This window comes from Carcharodon carcharias, chromosome 2 (genome assembly GCF_017639515.1).
Source record: "Carcharodon carcharias isolate sCarCar2 chromosome 2, sCarCar2.pri, whole genome shotgun sequence".
NCBI lineage: Eukaryota > Metazoa > Chordata > Chondrichthyes > Lamniformes > Lamnidae > Carcharodon > Carcharodon carcharias.
The window spans coordinates 86,248,927-86,267,580 of record NC_054468.1 but is presented as its reverse complement, the minus strand read 5'-3'; the positions used below and the strand labels follow the sequence as shown (position 1 = coordinate 86,267,580).

The 18,654-nt window shown below is 45.5% G+C and overlaps 1 protein-coding gene across 3 annotated transcripts in view; it reads left to right on the top strand.

The window, feature by feature from the left end:
- Positions 1-5,835: 5,835 nt before the first annotated feature.
- yeats2 (YEATS domain containing 2) overlaps positions 5,836-18,654 on the top strand; it is a 135,040-nt gene continuing 122,221 nt past the window's right edge. For all 3 annotated transcript variants that reach the window (XM_041182852.1, XM_041182851.1, XM_041182850.1), the window contains exons 1-3: positions 5,836-6,485; positions 11,023-11,151; positions 17,399-17,496. In XM_041182852.1, coding sequence (XP_041038786.1) covers positions 11,052-11,151; positions 17,399-17,496 — 198 coding nt within the window. In that variant the 5' untranslated portion in view covers positions 5,836-6,485; positions 11,023-11,051. The remainder of the gene's footprint in view (positions 6,486-11,022; positions 11,152-17,398; positions 17,497-18,654) is intronic.

Here is an 18,654-nt window from a genome sequence, read left to right as displayed (position 1 = left end):
CCCACACTCACCTTGGACCTCATTATTGGGTGGCAAACTCATATTTCCATGGGTCCATGGCTGTGGCCTCATGCAGCACCGGCCTAACTCTTGCCTGTTGGCTTGATGTCACTGATGCTTTATTTGGGTGAGGGTCGAGTCTGGCCTATATAATTGTAACCTATGAGTTAAAATGATAGCAAGTTCACATCGGCAAGACAGGGCAAGTTTGATTCATCAGCCTCACTCTCACACTGGGGTAAAATCAGGGTTTTTGCTGATGCGACCGCCAAACAGACTACAGAGTCTTTTCCAGGCCTCATGTTCCTCTGAAAGGTGATGCCATAAGCTATTAATGTATATATTATTGGAAAATATTTCTTTTTAAATAGAGGTTTAGTCAGTGGGTGTGTCATAATTGGATTAAAATCAGCTAGTTTGAGTGCTTTTATGTGTACTAGTTTTGATATGTAAAACAGAGAGGTAGAGTGCATTTGCATTTTTTGAATAGAGCTTTCAAGGAGTGAGGTGAAAACTAGTTAGCAGATACCAAGCAATATGTTTATATTCCTAATAAAATTTATACTATGAAAGCAGTTTTATTGTTAGAAGAGGCCGGTGATACAATGAGAATTTACATTGAATGGACTGTGCTAGGTATAACCTCAGCAGTTTTGTGTGTGTAGAGCAGAGGCAATGTGAGATCTTCCTCTTCCTCAGAATAATCTGTCACTTGGAGGATCCGACCTCTCTGCTTTGGGTAGATCATCACACAATTACACTTTGATTCACACCTTAAGCACCTATAAACTGTTCCTTGGGCACTCCAAGGATTCATGCGCCTGATACTGCTGTTCCAATCCTGTGTCTGCTGTATGAGCCAATTCTGCTAAAGGTGTTTACATCCTCATTCTGCCTGTCTGTAACTTCTTTATTGCACTGACACCTTCATCCAGTATCTGCACCATTTCAAAATCCTGCAATTTTTGAGTCCTCTATTCCTTTTGCCGTTGTGGAATGTCCCACTTCTTTCACCAAGGCTGCTGGAAATGACAGGTTCTCCTGGAATTTTTTTCAAGGCAGCAGAATTCTGATCCAGAGTCTCTCTCCCAGAACCAAGCCCCAGCGAGAACCAGGAGTCCATTCACATGTGACATCATAGCACAATCCAGCAATTTAAATGCTAGCTCTAAACCAGGGATCTCTAAATTGAATGTCCTCGAACTTTAACAGACTGTATAAAAAATTAGGATGTATTCCTCCATTGAAAACCATTTGTTTTTCTGAAATCTATCGCAGTATGACCACGGCTCATACACATTTAATAAATCATCTTGTAAATTTCATCCAAGAACTTTAAATTTCATCCAAGAAAGTCTAAACTTTCAGCAGAATCTAACTGATGGGCATCTTGGTCATAAAATACTTTATTTCTGATTTTACTTCTGGAAGGAAGTGACAACACCAAGGCCATATCTTGTTTCTTCTTTGTTAAGGACATAACCTGTGTCCATAAATCCATTTTATTCTTCCACTGGTAATATGGTCATACTCCAAAATATCAGAAGTAGTCAAACCCCAATAATTTACACCTGCTTTTTGCCATTTCTCACAATAGCCAGTAGGATTGTAGTCTTCTGTTTGAAATTTTCTTTTCTTAGTTTCCAATCTTGACCTTTAGGCAACTATTCTCTGCTATCATGTTACATTCCAGAAAACCAATTGGTGAAGGATGATACTGAAGCTGACCTTCACTCAGTCTTATATTTACTTACAGTGAAATGCTACAAGCACATACCTCTGAACTCAACTCCACAGTAAGTATTTCTTTATCTGTGCTTAAGTAAAGCCCCAGTCAACACCCTCTATCTGCATAAAATTAAACACAATTGCTATACAATTAATGTGTACCTCTGTACCTTTGAATGCATGGGTCTTTATTCCAGGGAAACAATGAAAATTGAAATGCCTCATGAACATTACGCAACACCGAAAAGGATAAACAGGTTTCAAAGCAGTACGATGATCCTAACTATTGTTATCCAAGACTCAGTGACTCAGCTGGGTTTACCTGCAGCTATGAAAATAGACAGGGAAGAAATTCAATCTCAACAAGATTAGTGGTCTCTGTGGAGAAAACAAGAATCCATGTGATGCTGTTTAGAAAGAATTATGTCTCGAATGACAGGAATCCTGGGTAAATAAACTGTGCTTTATATTATTTGTCAATTAACATAAGGGGAAATTAGAGAGGGACTAGGAATTAACACTGGGAGACCGAGAAAAGGAATTGGCACTGGAAAGTTAAGAAAAGGATTAGGAATTAGCACAGAGAAACTGAAAAAGGGACATGGAATTATGAACACATCAGGTAGATAAAGACCCTTTGGTCCATCCAGCAGGTCCTACATATTGTGATACCTTATGTCTCATTATATATACACTTTTCATTCCACCCAAAACCATGTGATGTTTTGACAGTGGTGGAAAACCAGAAAAAAAAATGTAAATTTGGAGTAAAAGTTCTTGGCAATTCCTCTCCAACCATCTAGTGGGATGGGAGGAGACTCATGTGGAGCATAAAAGCCAGCATAGACCATTTGGGCCAAATGGCCTTTTTCTGTGCTGTAGACTCCATGTTATGTAATAATTAACAGACACACACACACACACACACTTCCTTTGCTTCTAGGCACCACCTGTGACCTGGAAAGAATGGCTGTGAAGCTGTGTGTCAACATCACATGTTGCAATACTGAATTGCAGTAATTTAATTCACAAGGAATCTGGTTCTGTCTTTGGCATATCAACGAGTAACTATCTGGAAACTCTTCACTAGCCTGGATGGATGAAGCTGCAACAGCATTCAAGAAACTTGACACCATCCAGGACTATCCGTCTACCACTTTATGCATCCACTCCCTCCACCATAGCTTCACAATCCACATGATGCATTGCAGAAGCTCACCAGGGCTTCTTCAGCAGCACCTCCCAAACATGTGACCTTCAACATTTTGAAGGACAAGAGCAGCAGTTGTATGGGAGCACCATGCCGTCCAGTTCCCACAGCTTCCTGATTTGTAAATCCATTGCTGTTCCTTCATCATATATGGATCCAAATCCTGGAACTTCCTAGCCAACAGCACTGTGAGGGTACCTTTGTCATGTGGACTGTTCAAGAAGGCAGCTCACCACTACCTCTTAAGAACAACTAGTGATGGGCAATTAATACTGGCCTTGCCAGCAACACTCACTTCCCAAGACTGGATATAAAAACAACCTGAAGTGGGGCTTAAAACAACCTCCTGTCTCAGGAAGTGAAAGTGTTACCACTCGCCGAGGATATCACCTAATGACTCAAGTAAGACCATGATTGGGGTAGTGTGGTATCAAATTTCTTAAGCTATCTAGGAAATATGAAAACACCAAGCAGAGCAAAAGTGAGAAGTCCTCCCAAGTCTCCTCCTCTACTGCACTGCACCCAAATTTTCTAGGGCTTCTTCCTGCAGCCTAACTGGCCTCCAGTTGGTGCAGTCCCTGAGTTCATTTTTCAATAAGGGGTTAATTCTGACCCCCACCTCATTATTCTACATCAAGCAGAAGTGTACCTATCAAAACCTGATCTGAGGAGGGATGAGATGGGAGTGCACAGGGACAGGATGAGGGATTCATAGACAAGTTGAGAGCTTTGCTTTTCTTGCCCTTGGCTGATTGGAAATGCCTGGGACATTTTGGCTGTTGTTGTAGTAAACCCCCAATGTCAATGGCATAGAGCACGATTCTCCAGCATATTTAGTTGCTTGCTCCTGTCAGGAGCCATGCCTGCAATTCCAACCCCCATTCCCCCTTGGGCCATATAAATGATCACTTGATCTTACGGAGGAAAGTCCCCCACATGTCTTTGCTCCATCACAACACAGAACTTCCATTAGCGGGTGAGAAATGAGGCTTGGAAAAACAAGGTAATAAATAAACAGTTTGTCAATTATACCTTTCTTTAAGCAGACAGTTGCTGGAGCATAGAATGCTTTGCCATAGTTGGTAGATGAGGAGAAACTATTGTGTTTTTATTGGAAAAATTGGATAAGGCTTTGAAGCAAAGGAGGGGGCAGGGCTACCAGAGGGCAGCAAGACAATCGGATTGTTTGGGATTACTCGAGCAATGAATTGGTACAGATGCAAGGCACCAAATGGGCTCCCTCTGTACGTTAAATTCCATGGTCCTTTTAGCACTGACTGCATCGCATGCACATGTAGCAACAGATGAAAGAAAAGCTTATTTAGAGTCAATTCACCATAATGGTATTGCTGTAAGGAGCAGAAGCATTGGATGATATGACACTGAAAGTTTAGGGACAGACAAAGTGATCCAGGACTTTGGCCTCCAACATACTCATTCAGATCTTTGGGCTGGGAAGTTCCTAAGAAACTCTGAAAGAATCTTCTCCCAGACTTCAAATGCATTTTGTGTGTGGAGAAAGACAGGCTAAAGAAATAACAATGTGATTGGACCATTTGGAAATCTAAAATTCAGACTCGATCTCCTTTCAGTATGACTGTCCAATCAGGACTGGAATGGAACATGGTAGAAATTGAACTCTCATGAATCTTCTGCACAACACCAATACTGTACATCCTGATAAATTATGGACCCACCATAGCAACCAAACTCCCCGTTCTGCTGTTTCTAAAGGGCCCTTCCCACTCTGCCCCCTCACCCACCTCCACCCTCCCCTACCCCCACCCACCTCCCCCATCCACCACCCGCTTATACGGAATTTTGGGTGAGATGGGGAGAAAGTTCACAGGAAGAAAATACCTGGACCTGCCAACTGCAGGTGGTTATTGTACAGCTTGGTATTGCTTGAACTTGTGGAGACAGGAGGAATATTTGTGTCACAATTGGAACAGTTATGAAATCATGCATTTGCTCAACATCAGAAAGAATTTCTCCCTGTTCCTGATGAGTTGGTGAGCACTTCCACATTCCTTGTGAGTATGGCGAGGGTGGTGGGTGGGAGATGACACGTCCATTATTCAGAAAGTTAAACAAGAGTGGCGTTGTAAAATTGAAGAAGTGTGGGGAGAGGGAGGATGTTTAGCAGACTCATGCTGATGTAATGCACACATTTTGTTCAGAAATTAAGTGCCTCAACCTCTACCCATCTCAAGCCATGAAATCTAGTGGCCTGTGGTGCAATGTATTTTTATAAACAACCTTGCATCAGCGATTGTGTACATGATGGCCAGGCCATTGAGCTCCAAACTCAACAGCTTCATCGTGTGGAAGCAAAGAGGGGGTGTGAAAATCCAAAGGCTATTCTTGTACAACTTGCAGTGTCTTGTTACAGCAGAGCCTGGCAGTACATCATGCACCCTCTGATGTGGAGCTGAGAATGGTGCATTCCCATGAGAGCCTACCTATCCTTGAGGTGAAAATACAATAGGAATGTGGATAGCATGGCCCCCATCCTTCTGGGATTTAATACTAAATACTGGGAGTATGATCATTACCCTCTGACCTGGGACGTCTGGAACAAGTCCTTCACCCTTTGAGCTACAGGTAGTGCACTACGTGGGGAGGCAGGCCCATTACTGTGTGACCTGGTGCAATACCTGGGGAGAATGACCCACACCCTTTGACCTTGGGACATTGTCATAACTGGGGAGTATGACCTTTGCCCTCTGGATCTCTTTCTCTCTCTCCACCCCAAACTTCTCTATGTCTTCTCTCTCTCAGTCTCTATTCATTTATCCCTATCTCCCTTTCCCTCTACACTCTCTATTTCGGTCTCTCTCCTTCTACTCCACTGTCAGTCCCTCTCCCTCTTGCCCTCTCTCTCTCTCTCTCTTTTTATCCCTTTCTCTCAGCCCATCTCTCACTATCCCTTTTGCTCTTTATTCCTTTCTCCCTCAGTCCATCTCCCTCTATCCCTTTCGCTCTTTATCCCTTTCTCCCTCTATCCCTTTCGCTCTTTATCCCTTTCTCCCTCAGTCCATCTCCCCAATCCCTTTCCCTCTCTCTTCCTTTATCAATATCCCCCTCTCGCTCTCTGTCCATCTACCTTTATCCCTTACTCTCCCCATCCCATTATCCCCTTCTCTCTCTCTCTCTCTGACCCTTTCTCTATCTCCCTCTATCCCTTTCTCTCTCTCACACACACACACTCTCTCTCTCTCTCTCTCTCAGTCCATCTCCCTCTATCCTTCTCTCCCTTTATTGCCCCCAGCCTCTCCCTCCCCCTCTCACTCCCCCTGTTGCTGCTGTTCGCTCCGGCTCTCTCCTCTCTCTCTCTCTCGCTGGGAGCGGAGGCCGGGAGGCGGCTGGAACTCACTGCGGCTCCGGGCTCCGGGCTCGGGCCGGTGTCCCCCATCCCCTGTCCTTTTGCCTCCGCCGCAGCTGTAGCTCCACGCGGGTAGGAGGCCTCAGGCTTTCAGCGGCCCCGGGTAACGGCGGCTCCGAGGGCGCGAGGGAGAGATCCCGGGAAGAGAGACCAAGGCTGGTAGTAAGTACAGGCCGGAGAGTGGGGAGGAGGAGAGTCTGAGGGGGGGAGGGATTAGAGAGAAGGGGTTGCAGAGGGAGTGCGGGGTATGGTGGGGGTGGGGGTGGGGGGGGTGGAGTGAGAGGGGTCAGGGGAGGGGGTAGGGGTGAGCAAGGGGGGGAGGGTAGGTGGGGGGGTAGAGAAGTAGGGGAAGCGGGGGAGGGGCAGGAACTGGGGGGAAGGGTGGGGGTGAGGAGGTGATGGGGTGGGGAGCGAGGGGGCGGGGAGAGCGAGGGGATTGGGGATTGGGGAAAGCGAGCGGAGATTGGGGATTGGGGAAAGCGAGCGGGGGCGGGGATTGGGGAAAGCGAGCGGGGGCGGGGATTGGGGAAAGCGGGAAGGGGATTGGGGAAAGCGGGAAGGGGATTGGGGAAAGCGGGAAGGGGATTGGGGAAAGCGAGGGGGGGCGGGGGGGGAATTGGGGATTGGGGAAAGCGGGGCGGGGATTGGGGAAAGCGGGGCGGGGATTGGGGATTGGGGAAAGCGGGGCGGGGATTGGGGAAAGCGGGGCGGGGATTGGGGAAAGCGGGGCGGGGATTGGGGATTGGGGAAAGCGGGGCGGGGATTGGGGATTGGGGAAAGCGGGGCGGGGATTGGGGAAAGCGGGGCGGGGATTGGGGAAAGCGGGGCGGGGATTGGGGAAAGCGGGGCGGGGATTGGGGAAAGCGAGGGGGTCAGGTGGGGAGGGGAAAGTGAGGGGGTCGGGTGGGGCAGGGGATGGTGCATGAAGGGGAGGTGGCATGAAGGAGTGAGGGGGATGGGGGAGGGGGAGTGAGGGGGTTGAGGGAGGGGGAGTGAGGGGGTTGAGGGAGGGGGAGTGCGGGACAGAGAGGGTGTGGGAGAGAGCGGCAGAGTGTGAGGAGAGAGGGGAATGGTGGGTGAGTGGAGGAAGGTGGGAGGGGGAGATGGAGTGAAGGGGGTGGGGGGAATGGGGAGAGGAGGGGAGTGAAGGGGAAGGGAGAGGAGGGGAGTGATGGGTTGAGGGGAGAGTGAGGGGAGTGATGGGTTGAGGGGAGAGTGAGGGTGGGCAGGGGCAGGGTGGAGTGAGGGGGTAGGGGGAGTGAGGGAGTTTGGGGGAGCAAGGCGGAGGGAGGAATGAGGGGGTTGGGAGGAGTGAGGGGAGGAGGGTAGAGAGGATGCGAAGGGAATGAAGGGGAACAGGGAGCGGAGGAAAGTAAATGGGAGGGAGGAGTGAGGGGGTGGGGAGAATGAATGCGGAGGGGGGCCTGAGGGGAGGTTGGGAGGGAGGGGTGGTGGGGGAATGTGGAGTGGGCGCTGGGAGGGATGAGGCGGGAGTGGGGGAGAGGAGGGAGGGGGAAGTGGGTAGAGGGCTGAGTGAGGGAAAAGAGTGGGGGCAGGGGGGAGTTGGAGAGAGAGTGGGAGTGAGAGTGGAGTTGGGGGGAGATGGGGAGTGAGTGGGGAAAATGGGTGAGGTGGGAGTGGGGGGAGAGGGCGAGTGATGGAGGGGGTGGGGAATGGGCAGTGGGGGGAAGGGCAAGTGAGAATAAGGGAACAGTGAGGGAAGGGGGCAGAGAAGGGAGTAGAGGTGGAATGAGGAGAGAGGGGGAAGTGGGTGTGGTGGTAAGGGGGTTGGGGAGGAGGGGTAAGGGGGTTGGGGAGGAGGGGTAAGAGTTCAGGTGGGGTGAGGGACCAAGGGAAGGAGAGGGGAGTGGGAGTGCAGAGACCGGGGTGGGAGAGAGGGAGATGTGTTATGACCGGTGCAGTTGGTAAAGTGGAGTTATTTAAAAATCCCAGAGGGAAACTTTAAACAACTGTCATAACCTATAATTTTCACCACCGGTTCTCAAGGTTTTACATTAAACTAAAGGAAACATTTTATTAATTTACACAGGTTAAAATAGATATACACATGGCCACAAATTACTACTATCATAACTTTTAACAAATTCCCAAACTAATCTTCATTGAGGCAACAGCAACCCATAAACTTAACCAAACCCAATGAACAAAGCATTTTTATCTTACAAATTCAAAATGAGGTTCTTTCACTTGGTTCCTGTGGAGCCAGTTGGAGGCTTGCAGCTACTTTTACATCTCACATTGCCTCTGGTCTGCACACCTGAAAACTACTGAAGTTATACCTATCAGCCTCATTGAATGTTAATTCTCATTGTATCAACAACCTCTGAACTAAACCTATGTAACAAAAACCCTTTCAGAGTACCAACTTTATTAGTAACATAAACATATTGCTTGGTAGCTGCTAGAAAGGCATCAGTTTTCACTCCAGTTCTTGAATGCTATAATCAAAAAATGCAAATGCACGCTATCTCTTTACATATCAAAACACCAGACTAGCTGGCTTTAATCCAATTAAGACACACCCACCGACTAAACCTCTATTTTAAAAGAAAGATACTTTTCAAAACATTATATACATTAATAGCTTCATAGACGGGAGAGAGGGAGGATGGGGGCGGGGGACACAGGTGAGGGGGGAAGGGGATTCGGGAGGAGGGGGTTAGGTGGGGCAAGGGGGGTTGTGGGAGGGGGGAGAAGGGAGGTAGAAATGAGGCAGGAGGAGGGGAGATGGGGAGGGGGTGAGGGGATGAGTGGTGAGGGGATGGGGTTGATGGGAGGAGGGTTAGGGAAATGGCGGTGGTGGGAGAGGAGTTAGGGAGATGGTGGTGGTGGGAGGGGTTTGAGGAGGAAGTGAGTAGGGAGGGGTTAAGGGAGAGGGGGTGTGGGGAAGCGGGGGCGAGCAGGAGAGGATGGGTGAGCGGGAATGTGGGTGTGGTGGTAAGGGGGTTGGGGGAGGTGGGCAAGGAGGGGAGGGGGTGAGGGAGAAGGTGGAGGGGTAAGGGATATTGGGGGCTTAGAAGGGTGGCGAAGGGGGAAGGGGGGAGGGGAGGGTGTGAGGGGTGGAGGGATGGGGATGGGGGAGCAGGAGGGCGAGAGGAGAACGGGTGAGGATGAGGGGCATAGTGGAGCGTCTGAGGGTAGTAGGGGAGAGGGGTGGGGGTAGATGTGGGGTGAGGGTGAATAGGTGAGTGGATGTAAGGGTGAATGGATAAGTAAATGGATAAGAGGGGGTCAGGATGAGGTGAAGTGGTGAGGGAGGGGTGAGATGGGGTGGGGGTGGGTGGGGGTGGGTGGGGGACGGGGAGGGGGACGAGGAAGGGGAGGGGAGGGTGTTAAGGGGGAGTGGTTGACAGGGGAGGGTTTGAGAGTGAGGGGATAAGGGAGAATGGGAGCGGGTGGTGCTGGGGATAAGGAGGGGTGGGGTGGTGTCGTAATGATGCTCTTAAGATATTAGGACCATAATACAAACAAAGCTCACTGCCTGGCACTCATTGCCTGGAAGGGTGGTTGAGTCAGAAACTCTTGTAACATTTAAGAAGTATTTAGATATTCAATTGCATTGTCATAGCTGCCAGGGCTATGGGCAAAGGAAAATGGGATTAGTGTAGTCAGATCTTTGTTGACTGGCACAGGCATGATGGGCCGAATGGCCTTCAGTGCTGTAAACGTCTTTGAGTCTAAAGATTGTTTGTAATCTAAAATTGCAATCAGAGCAACTTGCTTTTCCAATACTGCATTTATGTTGCAAACATTGCTTTAGAAACCTATGTGTAGCCTTGTTGTTAAAGCAAGCATGTAACTGAGTTGTACAGTCCAAACAGTTGGCGCTGGTTCAGCACCTGATCTATGCTGAGTTAAGGATGAATTACTAGTGCTGCTGTTATTCCAGGTTTGGTTCTCTTTTCCGGGGTCTCTGACAGCACGTTAACACTTTTTTGTCTGTTTATTAGCAGAGAGGACCCGTGAATATGTGTCTATCATACATTATATACTACAATATCGGGCAGTAGTGTAAGTCAGAAGGATTTGGGTTCAAGTCCCAAACCAGAAACATGAGCACTTAATCTAGGCTGATGCTCCACTGCAGTACTGAGAGTACAGTACTGCCCTGTCCAGATGAGACGTTAAACTAAGGACCCACCTGCCCTCTTGGTGGATGCATAAGATCTCATGACATTGTATGAAGAACAGGGGAGTTCTCCCTGGTATTCTAGATCAATATTTATCCATCAACCAACATTGCTATAAACAGATATGGTCATTTATCTCATTGCTTTTTGTGGGACCTTACTGTATACAAATTGGCAGTTGCGTTTCCTATTTGCAACAGTGACTACAATTCAAAAAAGAATACTTCACGAGCTGTAAAGTGCTTCGGCATGTCCTGAAGTTGTGAAAGGTGTTATATTAAAGCAAATTCTTTATATATTCATTAGCTGGCTGAGACTAGGTGCTTATGATTAAAGGAGTTCCTGATGCCTTCTTGCTCAGTGCCATGGTACACTTGTACATGGAAACTCAGTGGCTATCATGGAACCTCCCGGAAACCCAGCTGCCTTTAACTTAGGGGATTTGTGACATCCTTGCTTCTGTCACTGGTGTGTTTGCAGCCTGTGCACAGCCTGTTTGTTAATGTATCTTAAGTAATTGATCTGAAAGACTCAACTTTTCATTATAGAACAAAGATATCCTCAGCTTTTTGTGAAGATGTCAGGCATGAAAAGAAAAATCGAGGACAAAGACCCAGACTATGAGGATATCTCGGTCTGTCATCAGGAAAAACGATATAAAACGATTGAACATTCAGGTGAGGAAGAGCAATTTATTACCATTTTATTACCTCTGGAATTAAAAGTCTGATGATGGAATTAAAAGATTGATGATGACCATGAAACCATTGCTGATTGTTGTAAAAACCCATCTGGTTCACTAATGTTCTGAACTAACGCCCTTACCTGGTCTGGCCTACATGTGACTCCAGACCCACAGCAAAGTGGTTGACTCTTAAATGCTATCTGAACAAGCGCAGTTAGGGCAGGGCAATAAATGCTGGCCTAGCCAGTGCACCCACATCTCATGAACAAATAAAAAGAACATCAGAAAGGAAATGCTCACATTTTGCCATTTTGTGCTCACACTTCAGTGGAAGTTTCAGTGAACTAACAAAGAAAAACAAAATGGCCTTTCTGGAAAGGTGTCATTTGCTGCTTGATTTTCTCATGGTGGGCTGAAGTCCAGGTGTCCATTCTTCACGCATGAAATGTATTGGCAAGATATCCAACTTGGAGGGCATCACATCCGAGCTCAATGCCCTTCCTACTTGGCATTCCCACACGTAATTTCCAGCAGGATCATTACATAGTGCACTAGAGTGGAAACCAATTATCTGTGGAAGCGGGCTGAGGGCAATTGTACCTCTCTAATCATCAACTGATGTTATTCGAGTGGGAAAAGTGTAACATGAAAATGACATCATAATAGGGGACTGGAAACCATATGCTTCCAGTACTTTCTTTAAATGATGCACAAACTATTGACTTTCCAGTGACTATAGAGTGACAGTGTCCCTGTTAGAATTTGCAAACTCCCTTCTTTGATCCCCTATGTCCAAAATGATGTCCTAACATTATGCCAGGCTGATGTGACACACCTGAATTTTTGTTGATATTATAGTTACTTATAATTGGTAAAGGTGGAGTGGACCAGCAGTGATTGAAATTGTAAATGGTGAGGAATTTCGGAGTAAGAAAGAAAATCAGGGGAATCTTTCCACCCAAATGGCCAATTGAGTTGAGTAATAGGGAAGGATGTTGAGGCAGTAGTGTAAATGGGGGCCTGAGAGACATTTCTGGAGAAGGATGGGACTGAGGAGCATGATGAAATGAGCAGAGATGGTGGACTGGACTAAAGACTTAAAGTGGAAATCTTCCCAGCACCAAAAATCATAACTCCCAGACTGATGGATGATCCATCTCTCAAACTTCTTTCCCTCCATAGCAACCTTTCATGATTCTCTTATTTTATTAATACAGCTAGTTTAGATTCTAGCTCCTTCTCAGTTGTAAATAGCCTATGTGCTCTTCCTCTTCTTTGTAATCTCATTGTGTTGAAGTGAATACGTTCTTCTGTCTCCTACTCTAACCCATCCTTTCACAGGAGCTCAGGACTGTGGAACCTCTCACTTTCCTCAGTCTTCCTTTTCTCTTACAATCTAAATACTTGTAAATTCCAATCATTGAGCTGAATTTAGAACAGCAGAACTATAGATGCTTAAAACGCTTCAACCAGTGTTGGCTCTTCGCTAGGACAACCCAAAACTAATTGTACTCCCTGGCTTCCTTTCCTTTGCCTTGTATTTTCCCCTGCTCCAGATATTTAACCAGTTTTCCCTTAAAAGATGCAGTAGTTTCTGCCTCGAACACTCCTTGTGGTTAAACATTCCCTGCTCCAACAACTTTACATGGAAAGTATTTTCTCTGAACTTCACCTCTCACTCTGTTTGTGGAAACCTCAAATTAACGATCCTTTGTCACAGACTCCCCAGCCTTAGTCACTCTATCATAATTTTATAATATTATATGCTTTATAATTTTAAAAAAGCTCAGTTAAATCTCCTCTTAGCCTTCTATCAGAAATACCCCCAGTATCTCAGATCTTCGCATATTTCACTCCAGAATTATCCTGGCGAATCTAGATCATCTCTCTATGGTGTTAACTTTGTTTCTGCAATGGAGGTGCTTAAAACTGCACACACCACTGAGGATTTAACGGTGTTTTGTAGAAATTTATTATTTCCTCTTTGCAGTTTTATTCTGTGCCCCTGTTCATAAAACCCAAAATACTGTTGCCATTCGTTATGTGATAAGCTTTAGGAATAACCTGAAACATCAGCGTGCACCAAGGTAATTCAAAAAGATGCAGGACAAAGCAGCCTGCTTGATCGCCAGAATTAAGTTCTGAACGGGAAGGTCCATGGTCAACCTTCCTGTCCCGCTGCCAAATGAGGCCCTTAAGTGACCGATTAATGACTACTTAAGGGCCTCACCCCACCGTTGCAGGTATTAACCCTGCTGCAGGTGGCCCTGTCACCATGCGACATGCACGGCAGCTAAAATCGTGTGGCCAGCTTGTCACCTCCGGCTTGGGTGGAGTTGGCTTTGGCCTGATTGAGGCGCTCAACATTGGGAAGGGGGACCCGCCGAAAGCCACCCTGTACAGAGCTGTGACCCGCTCCCCACTCCCCTCTCTGTGCAACCCCCACATTACTTACCTGTTGCCTGATTTGCTGCATGATCCTGGGCCTCAAGTAGGTGTTTTTCCTGCAGCAGCCACGGCCTCCCCTGTGATGCTGCTGAGCAAGAGCTGCTCTGATTGGCTAGCAGCTCTCAGTAGCCGAGATTTCACCACCGGAGTCTTGATTCCGGGGAAGGCCTGCTGGTAGCCTCGCCACTGCCTGATTGGTTTGTGGTTCGGTGGGCCTTCCCAAAAAGTGCCTGCGTGAGTCTCTCGCTGGCTCTCCAGCAGGCAGGCCAGACCCCTGATATCTCAACAAGATTCTGCCCCATGTTCCAGTGTCCTGTCCATCATCACCTGGTTAACCTTCTCTCTCATACGATTTTTGTTTACCTGATTATTTCCATTTAATTGCTTCCTTAATTATTTCCTTGAATAAAGAACATGCATTTCTGTTACTCCTGTTGTGACCTCAGGGCATCCCAAAGTGCAGGAAATCCGGCAATTAATTTGTATACAGTAAGCTCCCACAAATAGGAATGTGATAATGACCAGATAATCTGTTTTTTGTAATTTTAATTGAGGGATAAATGTTGGCCAGGACACAAGGAAGAACTCCTTTGCTTTTCTTCGAATAGTGCTACAACCACCTGAGAGGTCAGATGGGCTCTCAGTTTAACATCTAATACCCGAAAGCATCACCGATAGTGCAGTATTCCCTCAGTATTGCACTGAGTGTCAGCCTGCTTTTTGTGTTTGGGTGACAACCCACAACCTTCTGATTCAAAGGTGAGTTGTTTCTGAGCCACAGCTGAAACTGAAGATGCTGGCTCATGCTGGGATGTGAATTCATTGTCACAGCACCTTCAGCTCGTCTTGCTGTTCCTTGCTATTCCTGCTGCAGTTTGTGGGATATTGCAGTGTGAGAGATTGCTGCTGCATTTACCTAAGCAAGTGACTGCACTTGTGTGAATCGTGGGAGATAATTCAGTCTGCTGAGTCAGAAGTGACCAAGCTTTTTGTCTTTGTTGGTCTCATGTGTATGTCCCATGATCTATTGAGAACAACACATACAAGGTTCAGAGGTGTTTCAGATTTCCAGCATCCACAGTATTTTGCTTTTATCTTATTATTATATGCAAGATTTACCTTCTGTTAATTTGCAGATACCTCCAGTTGCTGATGACGAACATCTTGGTGCTCTGATTTAGAACTTACCCACCAAAGAGGCAACTGCACTAAGGACAGCTCTTTTCAAACCTTCAGGCCTATAAAAGTTGGTGGCTAGAGTTCAGCCTTCCTGTGAATAATGTGCTTTACAAGGGCAGAGTCTTCCCTTTCACAAATGTAATTCCCTTATAACCTTTAGGGAAGTGTTAACTTGTCTGGAACATTGCAGGTGAAATACCTACAATGTTGATGTTACAGTCTCAGTCCTTCATCAATGAATGACAGAAGTTACACAGCTAGTTAAGAAGTGTCTCTGGCGAAGAGTTACAAACAAGCTGTCTGCCAAGTGGCATGGTGGGAGTCAATAGGAGAGAGATTTCCTTTTGAAGGTCAGTTCTATAATGTACAGCCCATGTATCCTGACTTGAATTCTTCCAAGTGGGAATGCAGGGTAAAGCAGTCTGGCAATACCAATTATGAAATAAACTGTGACACCCACCACAAGTATACTTCAGAGTTGCAGCTATTGTTCTGCATTGCATCAGTTTCCTGTCTTTTGATAAGTCCAGTCCAAATAGTTTTTTTTAATGTGTCAGCGAGTGATGTGCATCTAATACCTTTTTTCTCTGTATCCCATCTAATAAATAAAATGTAATTTTCCTCTTTTATTTTGGCAACTTTTTCAAAACATACTTCAAAAAAATCCACATACCTAACTGATGATAAAATGTCTAATATAGCAAATACACCTTTAGTCCAGGAAGTCAGAATAATTACTACAGCAACATCAACTTGCATTTATATATCACCTTTAACAGAGCAAAATGCCCTAAGGCATTTCACAGCAGCGTGATACAAAGTTTGACACTGAACCACATAAGAGATATTAGGACAGATGACCAAAAACTTGGTCAAAGAGGCAGGTTTGAAGGAGAGTTTAAAAGAGGTAGAGAGGCGGAAAGATTTAGCAAGGGAATTCCAGATTTTAGGGCTTTGGCAGATGAAGGCATGGCCGCCAGTGATGGAGCAGTTTAAAATCAGGGATGCTCGAGAGATCAGAATTGAAGGAGTGCAGAGATCTTGAAGAATTGTCTGACTGGATGAGCTTACAGAGATGGAAAGGCACTACCTCAGAATGAGTTGCAGGCCAGAATCTAATTAAAGCGGTTAACACTTTAATATATAGAATAACCAATACATGGGAGGGTGAGGCTGTCAACTCTGATCAGATGTATTCCTGGAAATTTCATCACATGACTTCCTGCCTCTAACTCTCCCAACCAGTTAAACAGCCATGTTTTTCTCATTGCAATATTCTTATATTGAATAAATAAAAAATGTTCAAAGAAAATGGGGAATAGCCCTATGATTTTTCTCCCTTGTTGCTTGTAGCAGTGTGCTGGAGATTGATCTTTCATTCCTGTAGACTCCAGCACAATCCTAGAGGATTGACAACCCTATATAGAAGTGAGTTACAGAGATTAATTGAGTGTTCAGATGATTTATGTATAGAATAGTAATACCTATGAGTGAGCTACAAGTTGTAATTTCAGCTGACGGGTTTGGATGATTTATGTAGAGCGTAATATACTCGGAACTGATTACAGGCTGTTATTTTAATTGATTGACTGGTTTAGAGGAGTTGTATAGAGAATAATGCGTACAGAGGGTTTTATCAGCTGGCACCTGATTAGGGGATTCGATTGAATTGGCTTGAGGGAAACAACAAGCAGGCATGGCTGGTGAAATAAAGTCTTGAGACATAAAACCTTTGGGTGGCAGTTCATGAAGAGCACACAAACAGATGAAATTTTGATGTTAATTTGAAAATTCTGAAGGCACAAAACACAGAACGTGATTATTTCACAAACTTACAAATGTGAAAAAGAATAAATCTCTCCTTTTTTTCAATCAGTGTATTCTACTTTGCATTTTGCATCATTGAACTGTATCTGTCACACATTTGCCCAGTCCACTAACTTCCCTAAATCCTCTGGCAATCTCAAGTTTTCTTCTTCAAGAGAGGTGCAAACATATATCCTGTGGAAAATCAATGAGACTTGCCTGTGTTACAAAGTCTAGAAAGGATCTCAGTGAGTGTTTAAGAATCTGTTGAGAGTGTTGAGAACCTGATATTTGTCCAGCAGCATTATGCCCAGGACTTATAGTCTCATGAATGGCATAGCCTATATTTTGTGTAAGGGGAAGAACTTAGTTCAGTGAATCACATGTGAATTCCTTGAACCTCTAATGCAAAAGCAAAATACTGCAGATACTAAAAATCTGAAGTAAAAATAAAGACTACTAGAAATACTTAGCATGTCAGGCAGCATCTGTGGAGAGAGCAGTAGGAGAGTTGATGTTAAATGCTAATGATCTTATTTCACCTAGGTCAACGAGCTGCAATGTTGACTTTTGTTTTCCTCGCCACAGATGCTGCCTTGACCTGCTGATATCTCCAGCATTTTCTGTTTTCATTCCTTGAATCTTTTGTTAAGCAAAAGTTCAGTGATTCTCACTCCTATTTAGTGAAAGCTGAACCAACGACTTCATGTGGTTTGTGAACGTTAGCCTCATGGTTTCTGAGATCAGGTTTCTATTAATTCTAATGTTTGCAGTCTGTTGAGTTATCCGTTCTATTTCTCATGTAGCACGTGAAGCCACTCTGCAGAAGATTGAAGTTATTATCAAGGAACAGTTTTCAATGGAGATGAGGAACAAAGAGCACGAGATTGAGATCATAGACCAGGTAAAGGCATCAGTTGTGCTCATCACCAGTGACATTAACATTGCTGCTCAGCTGATATCCTATGAAGTTATGCTTCTATTGGTTACTTTTGTAATAAAACAGTGCAGCATCCGACTAAGTGAACTACATAGGGCTGTAACTATATCTCACCTATGTCGGGCGTGCTGGACGGGAGCGGGTGGAGGGTGGACACGGAGCCGATTGCCACCCGCAATTGGCTGTATGCCGCCATTTTAAGTGAGCTAGCCAATTAAGGCCTGCCCAGCGCGATGCACGGCCGGTAGCGCGATGCATGGCCGGTAGCGCTCAGCACTACTTGTACAGGTGGGGGAGGAGGGAGGATCATGTGCGCGAAAGAGTGCAGCAATCTCCCTAAGGCATGGAGCTGCCTCAGGGAGATTTAAGTTGATAGTAAAATTTTTTAATAAAGGATGAAGAAAGTTGTTTAAACACGTCCCATCATGTGACAGTGCCACACGAGTTGGGACATGTTTGTGAATTGTTGCAAATTTAATTCATTATTTTATAAAACCTTCAGGAAACCTCATCCCACCCGTGGATGAAGTTTCCTGAATATCGCGAAGGCCGCTTGGGCTCTCCGCGTGCCCGCCAACCTTAAGGTTGGACGGGCAGCATTGCTGACAAGTTTAATTGGTTTTTAATGGTCTTAATAGGCCGTTGACAGTTTGGCGGGCCTCCGCTGAACGAAACATCTAAATGACGCATGATGACGTTGGGACATGCTGACGGCAATATTCTAGCCAAGGACAAGTTGGGAACTGCATTAAAGGATATGACAATAGACAAGCAATGGCTAGTATCTGAAAAATTAGTACTTAATTTACAACAAATATTTATTCATTTAAGACACAAAAGCCTCCAGAAAAAGTGGTCCAACAGTGGCTAATGAGAGGAGCTAAAGATAGAATTAGATCAAAGGAAGCTGCTTATTTTGTTGCCAAAAAGAGTGGTAAATCTGAGGATCGGTTCAGTTTCGGAATTCAACAAAGGAGGAACCATGAAATTGTTATGGAAAGAGAAAAGAGAATATGAGAGTAGACTAGCAAGAGACCTAAAACCGATTGTAAACATTTCCATAGATAAGTAAACAGGAATAGGTTAGTGAAAATAAATGTGGGCCCATTAGAGGGAGCGACT